We start from the raw sequence: 7,512 nt of genomic DNA on the forward strand, positions 1-7,512 counted from the left end.
ATGAAGTGGAGCATCGGCGAAGTAGTCGGAGTAGAGCATGTAGTAGCCTTGGAGACGATGCCGGTTCTTTGCTTTCATCCGCCCCGGTGCCGAGCCACCTCGCCGCGGCTTTTCATTGCTCGCCAGCAGCTGGCCGAGGGCGGCGAGCACCATGAGATGCTCTTCTTCCTGAACGTCGGCCGCGGCTTCCTCCTCCAGCAGCGCGGTGAGCTCTTCCTCCTCATCCGAGTCCATCGCCGAGGCAGGCAAAACGCCGAACACCTTGCGCTCGGTGGGCGTGTACCCGTCGTTAAACCGCGCCTCCGCGGCCGAAAACGGCGGCTGGAAACGCCCAACTGTTGTGGGAGGGGCTGCCGCGGCGAAGCGCTGCTATTTTCCGGCGGGGAATGGCTATCTAGCGGAGTAGGGCGGCGGCCGTCGCCGGGATATAGCTAGTGGTGGCCGAGGGCGCGGGGGGTGCGAGGCGAGTCGGGGGAAGAAAACCTTGACTTTTCCCCTGTCGGTGTGGGCCGGGCGTGCTTTTCCCTAGCGCCGGAGCCCCCAACTGCTCCCCAGCGCGCCGGGTTCGGCCTGTGACCGCCGGGCGGAGAAAAGGTCCGAACCGGCGATTTTCGGCGTCCTGGGGACGCGACTGAGCCGTTTTTTCGGCGCCGGCGCTGAAAAAGTGGCCTGGGGGGGCTGTTGGGGGCGTGGCTGGAGATGCCCTAAGCGCTCTGCCCGGCGGAAGAGAAACACTACTTTTTTCTACTCTACACTTGAGCTAAGCGCTCTGCCCTACACTTGAGCTAAGCGCTCTGCCCGGCAAAAGAGAAACACTACTTTTTTCTACTCGCTTCGATCCATATTAATTGTTGCTGATTTAATATGTACTGAATTGGTGACAATTAATATGAATCGGACAAAGTAGTAGAGATTGAATCACCCAAAGTTCTATAAAAATTACCAAGCAACTCTATTCTACTGATGGTCCTTTTCAACAATTCTTCCGATGGTCACTAAAAATAGTTTTTTCCTTCTAAAAAACACACAAAACAAGGATGCGAGACACAGTTTTGAAAACGACCAGTATCAGCTTGCCGTGTGCTCTCATAGAGGTCACTTGAACACCAGAGATGATAAAAATTACAATCAGGTTGATGGACCACCTAGCGATGAATACAAGCACTGAAGCAAGGCGAGGTCCTCTGCACCTCCCGCCGGCAGGGGCGGACTCGGCCCCTCCGCACCTTCACGGCCCAAAGGCAATCTTAGGCGGCGGCGCCAACGGGAGGAGGAAAACTTTGAAGTTTCGCAATGCCATCTCCCTCCTTCCTGTTGGGCCACATCAATTGTCGATTTTCTAGATGTCATCTTCCTCCTCCTTCCTTTCCTCAAGCAAACAGGTGGAGGTGTTCAGAACAAAGTAAATCAAATGATATACTATATTTCCCATTATTGTTCTCAGAAGGATTGCACTAGGTGTGCATTCTCATATGATATTGGCACGGCAATTCAAATGCATTATTGGTAAGATAAGCGGAACATGGGGAATGTATACTGGTACATATCTAAATGCTTAGAATTCAAGTACACTACTATATTTACAAGCACGATCAGGAAGTTGCGCTCTTGTTTCACCTCCATAGATCCACAAGCGAACTAGTTTTCCTACATACCTTTTACTTTACGACTTCCAGTCAGACTCTAACGAGGCCTATATACTTACAAAACTGTACAAGCCATCAGAATAACACCTGGCATCAAGTCTCAACGGTTCCGAAAAGTTGTGAACAGTCACAAATTCCAAATTCCAGGTTTCTCCGTGCGGCAGACGGTGAGCATCTCATCATACTTGGAAGCATTGACGAAGCCCCACAGCTGCGCCGGAAAACATTGTTACTCTCAAGTTTCATCATGAGGAAACAGGGATGCTGAGAATCAATCGATATGCATAGTATTGATCATGTACCTCAACATGTTTGACTTCAAAGTCCTGGGAAAGTGACAGGCATGGGTTGTTAAACGTTTCTGAGGTGGAACTTGAACCATTCAGGCTGCACAGATCAAACAGCAAAAGTGAACATGTGACTCACTTGATCAACAAGATGTTAAGCTGATGACACTTGCAAAGAAGGGTGTAAAAAGTAAAAACACATGCTTGTGGCTAAAGTTGGCACACGGACACATTAACATGAGAACGAAATAAAATTTATGTGTGACAAGGTGGAAAGATAGGTCAGAGATTAGTAGATTACAGGTCTTCACCAAGATAAAGTGCAAAGTGACCACCACCTCCCATTGCCAAATACTCAGGGGAGCAAAACGTGAAATAGTTATTAGCACCTGCAATTGGAAAATTTTAACCGTAATCCTAAGGAAGCAAGAAAATTAGGAGCACAAAACTGATATTTACTTCTAGAAATACGGGGGTCCCCACAAGAAGGCAATAAAGTTATCACAACATTTTCTCTGAAGAAACATCAATTACTATAGGATCTACAACAACATATAAAAATGTATTAATCTTCTGATCTTCTGATCTTCTGTAAAGGCACATCTCATGGTTTGTACTGGTTGTTATAAAGGTGGAAACTAATGCAGAAAGGAGTGTATTTCTCTTATGCAATGCAAATCCTGTCAAAGTAAAAGAGAAGTACCTGTTTGACGATATACAACAGGGCGACCAGCTACATTGGTGAACACGAAGCAATTCTTGGTCCCCTGAAAGATGGCGTAAACACAATCAGTGTAACCCTGTAAGGTAGAATACACATCGAAGAAACACCATAAGAATATGTGTGGAAATGAAACCTGATACTTCCTTTGCATGATCGGCCGCAGAGGGGCCTCTACCAAACCACCAAAAACTGCTCCCTTTTTATCCCCAATTATCTGTCAAAGCACAAATTAGGAGATGGAAGTGAGCAACTAAACTATACAAAAATCAAGAAAAGCATTGTTCTAACCAAAACAAAAACAGTACCTACAGTACTGTGTATACAGTAATTTCTATAGCTGTGTTCAAAAAAGTAATTTCTGTAGCTCAAGCCCCCAGGATTGCAGTGTCTAAGGACGAAATCAAACAGAGACAAAAGAGTGGAATTGTTTGCTTAGAAAGTTAGAAGCTAAAATATATATGTAAACATATCATCTTTTCTTATGGTGATGCATGCAGCAACTTAACTTACTGACCTCAATACTGCTCACAAACAAATTGGAACTAGACATCAGAAGCTAAAAATATATATGTAAACATATCATCTTTTCTTCTGGTAATCCATGCACTGCTCATAAATAAATTGGAACTAGACAGTGAGCTTCCCTTGTGTTCACGACTGCATGATGTTTAGTTTTCAAACAACCTGTTCCTTCACTCCAGGGAATTACGTAGACAGAAATTCGGAAATTGTATAACAACAATGTAATATCACCAAAGTCAACGAAATTTTAAGATGCATGTATGCAGTGGCGGAGCCAGAAAAAATGGGTCAAGGGGGCCGAGAGCTGTTAAAACATGTTGGAGAGGGCCAAACAGGAGGAAAATACACTTTTAACAGCAAATAATGACTGATTTTACACTGTTTATCATCAAAGTAGCAAATATCTGACGTTAGGGGGGCCAGGGCCCCTGCTGGTCCCCCCTGTTTACGCCACTGCATGTATGATCCAGGTTCGTATAGAACATGGTGGAAGGTGTGGGACGCAACCAAAGCAAGTTTGGTGCTTAGATCCTAGGACCAAAGACATATTGTCGGGAAAATTTTATATGCACCAGTAAAATGAAGTCATTAGCACGTCCTGAAACTTCTAATAGAATAGCTTAGGAATGCGAAATTAATTGGGTGAATGAAGAAGGTTATATAAACTTGCCAGTGCTACTTGGCAAGCATGTATCTTTCGATACTATATTCAGATGACATTATATTGCAAATGAGGGCATGAAAATGGAAGATATACAAAAGCATGGTATGCAGCATACCAGAAGTGAATCACCAGAGCAAAGCATGCTCCTTCTGTACAGAGTAGATAGAGATACCCCGTGCCTCCAGGTACTGGACAATTTATGAAATAGACATCAGATAATCAATTGCATCCACAAAATGATAATAATCACTACATATTTGGATTCAAACGATAACCTGTAAACCAGCATCCAGTTCTTTCCTTGAACAAGAACAGGAAGAGATGGATAAAGAACATTTCGCATCATTTCTGATAAAAGCATTGATGGTTCAGACATAGGTGGCAACTTATGATTTGAAGCAGACCCCCTTGATACCTTCAGAGCGAAACCGGACGACATTGACTCTATTTGATTTGCTATTTCATTATTAACGATGTGGCCGGATTTTTGTCTGAAACCACCAAGTCTACCTGCCTTGTTAATAATCTTTCCAATGGAATGCTTGCCTCTACTAAGCAACCCCTTCCTTTCCTTGATTCCCCTCCCAACAGGTGTTAAAGTTGGGTATTCCATATCCAGATCCTGCTCAGGTATGATCTCCATTGAATCATTGCTAGAGCTTGATGCAGACATAAATGACATCAGAAATGCTCGAAACGAAGATGTGTCGGGGCCATTAGGGATTTCAGGTTCTTCATCACCATAAAGATTTTCCTGCCCTTCAGTGGCCTCCTACAAGATAGATATGAACTTTAAGCTTCTAGCCCAAGCATGATCAATAAAATGATCAGTACATGCCGTTGTAGTTGCCAATTGCCCCTAAACAAGTTATCATGAATGTCACTTCAGTTTCTTTTCTTTCACAAAACTACCATAGAAACAGGGACTCAATGACTTATGGCTAGTGAATGTGCACTAGCGTGAGGTCCTGGTAGGTGAAACCATCCACTCCCCAACCACAAAAAATAAAGGGTTGCAGCAGCAGCGATGGGCAACAATGATATTTCCATCTGAAACTTTGCCTTTGGCACTTGACAAATTGCCATTAGCGAGTCGTGCATCTCAACAGAAAGGGGAAATAATTGTAAACCCCGCAAACCAAACATCATATCACCCTAAATTTAGATATTAAACTAAGTAACCTTTCTTGTCAAGGTTCTCCAAAGTCCAAATACACACATGAGAACTGGAATAGGCACCAATTCATCAGTCGAAACTACCTATTGGTTGGTCAATCGCACAATACCCCTCTAGTTTGCTTGTACAGCTCTACTCCAAAGTCCAAACTGATCTCCATGCTCCCGCTCCCACAGTTTATATTTGACCGATAGCGGCCTTAAAACATTCAGATATCAATAATCATCATCCCAGTACAGGGCCAGCCATCTCAATTAGCAGCGCAACAGCAAAAGGATGCCATAAACCACTAGGATTGCGCACCGCGTAGTCCAGAGACATACAGACATATGATCACCAGCCGCAAGCCATGCATCCTAGGAGTTGGCCGATCGAGCGGATTACGAGGCACAGGCGCGGAAATGGAGACGAGCGCTTGGGTCGGGTGTACGCCAAGGCGAAACGTACGGAGGGGAAGGGAGGGGAACGCTCACGGGGAGGTGGGAGGAGCGCTCCCGCTCGTGGCCGGAGACGGGGTTGAGGATGACGGTGGCGAGGTCGGAGACGAGGTGCGCCGCCTTGCCGCCCAGCGACGGCAGGTACCCCATCTCTCCGCGACACGCGCGCGTCCTTGTGGCGCTGTCGAGAGCCTAGGGGCCGGGCGAGGAGGTCAGCATGGGCGGGCCCGTCCTCGTCCTCTTCCTCTTCCGGGCGCTGGTCGCTGGGATCGGGAGCGAGTGGCTCTGCGGAGGTCGAGGCGGCGTCGGAGGCGGGGGCGAGACCGCGAGAGGAGTGAGGCGGGCAGGAGGAGGGGGGAGGGGAGCGGCGCGTGGCGGAGAGCGGAGTGGATTTGGGGGAGAGGAGGACACGTGAGGCGAGGTGCTCCGTCTCGTTTGCTCTCTCGGCTCGGCCGCGGTTGCCAGTGCCACGCGGCATGGCGGGGACGGGGAGGGCGCTGCGCGGTTGCGGGCTGGCGGCGCCGTGCGGGGCCGGGAAGTGGAAGAAGACTCGGTCGGCCTGGCCCATAACTCCATAAGGCGAACCCAAAAAAACAACGTGCCACTTTGTTTTTGAACGAAATCACTAATTAAGAAGTATTTGTCGCAAAAAAAACAACCTGAGAGTTTTCCTTTTTTCATAGATCCATTTATTCAAAACGTTTTATTTCTTAAACCGTGCGTCCAAATCTCAAACATTTTCAATATTGGATTCCTCGCGTCGAGATCTTCAAAACTAGATGCCAATGTTGATAGGTTTTTACCAAAAAAAAATTATGAAAAAACCAAACCGGGAGCATGATTTTTTCCCTTTTCGAAAGAGGCACGCCCGTACCTCTCACGAAATCACAACCGTGCCTCTCGCAGAAACAAAACCGTGACTCTCGCGGGAAAAAAAAAAGAGAAAATGCGTTTTTTTTCATTCCCGAGGAGGCACGGCCGTGACTCTCGTGAAAGCACAATCGTGGCTCTTGCGAAAGCAAAATCGTGACTCTCACAAAAGGAAAAAAACAAAAAACGCGTTTTTTTCCCTTTCCTAGAGGCACAACCGTGACTCTCGTGAAAGCACAATGATGCTTTTCACGGACGCAAAACCGTGACTCTGGCGAAAGAAAAAAAATAGAGAACGCGTTTTTTTCGTTTCCGAGAAAGCAAAACTGTGACTCTCGTGAAAGAAAAAAAATAGAAAACGCATTTTTTTGTTTCCGAGAGGCACGGCCGTGACTCTCGCGAAAGCACACCCGCGCCTCTCGCGAAAGCAAAATCGTAACTCTGCGAAAGAAAAAAAACAGAAACGCGTTTTTTTTCATTTTCGAGAGGTACGGCCGTGACTCTCGTGAAAGCAAAATTGTGTCTCTCGCGGAAGCAAAACCATGACTCTCACGAAAGGGAAAAAAAGAAAACACGTTTTTTCGTGAAAAATAATTTTTTTTTTCAAAATTTTTTTGATTGAAAAGCTAAAGAAGGCCAATGGAAACAAAATGTAAAAAAACCGAAAAAAACCATTTTAAAAGCCGAAAACACGTGCGAAAAAATTAAAAAATAAAATTCGGAGGGAGCGCCCAGAGCGCGACACGTGGAGAATGACCGAGAGCGCGCCAAGTGGCGCTGATCGTTGCGAGGCTCCCGAAAAAACGCTCGTTAACTAGTTGCTCTTATTTTTGAACGCTCACCTCAAAAATAAAAAACGTTGTTTTTGAACGTCAATATCTGACGACCCTTCCCGGAGCTCCTGTACGGCCAGAGCAACTTTTTTTTACAACTTACAGAAAGAGCAATTAATTGAGGAGTACTCCTTCGAAAGCCCTCGCAAGGGTTACTTGGTGTGGGTTGGAAGCGCATCACTTGGCGCATTCTCAGCCGTCGCCACGTGTCGTGCTCAGGGGCGGAGCTATGTACAACTAGCCAGTGTCATTGGCACCGGGTCGAGTTTACACTTGCTTAATATAATCCATTTTTTTAGTGTCTAGGTGATTGATTGTTTGACATGTAGGTATGTGTTCTTCTATCTGGATA

The 7,512-nt window shown here is 46.1% G+C and overlaps 1 protein-coding gene across 2 annotated transcripts; it reads right to left on the reverse strand.

The window, feature by feature from the left end:
* Positions 1 to 1,473: 1,473 nt before the first annotated feature.
* Positions 1,474 to 5,909, reverse strand: LOC123149987 (oxidation resistance protein 1). Of its 2 annotated transcripts, none has more exons than XR_006474897.1 (8): positions 5,494 to 5,909; positions 4,119 to 4,615; positions 3,959 to 4,031; positions 2,791 to 2,871; positions 2,637 to 2,700; positions 2,245 to 2,322; positions 1,949 to 2,033; positions 1,474 to 1,857 (listed from the first exon to the last, which is right to left on the reverse strand). XR_006474897.1 is itself a non-coding variant. In XM_044569777.1 (8 exons), exons 1-8 carry the CDS (start codon positions 5,605 to 5,607, stop codon positions 1,774 to 1,776), a joined length of 1,086 nt encoding a protein of 361 aa, XP_044425712.1. In that variant the 5' UTR covers positions 5,608 to 5,908; the 3' UTR covers positions 1,474 to 1,773. The 2 variants fall into 2 exon arrangements, 1 of the variants encoding a protein (XP_044425712.1); XM_044569777.1 differs by having other exon boundaries at positions 2,235 to 2,322; positions 5,494 to 5,908.
* Between the last annotated feature and the right edge of the window lie 1,603 nt (positions 5,910 to 7,512).

The sequence above is a fragment of the Triticum aestivum genome, chromosome 7A (genome assembly GCF_018294505.1).
Source record: "Triticum aestivum cultivar Chinese Spring chromosome 7A, IWGSC CS RefSeq v2.1, whole genome shotgun sequence".
Taxonomy (NCBI): domain Eukaryota; kingdom Viridiplantae; phylum Streptophyta; class Magnoliopsida; order Poales; family Poaceae; genus Triticum; species Triticum aestivum.

Excerpts from the sequence above, each read along its gene's own strand:
- LOC123149987 (XM_044569777.1), bottom strand. The coding sequence starts at position 5,607 with ATGGGGTACCTGCCGTCGCTGGGCGGCAAGGCGGCGCACCTCGTCTCC. Across the intron at positions 2,872-3,958 it reads GCTCTGGTGATTCACTTCTG|ATAATTGGGGATAAAAAGGG; the intron begins GTATGCTGCATA and ends GTGCTTTGACAG. Across the intron at positions 2,034-2,234 it reads CTTTATCTTGGTGAAGACCT|CCTGAATGGTTCAAGTTCCA; the intron begins GTAATCTACTAA and ends TGATCTGTGCAG.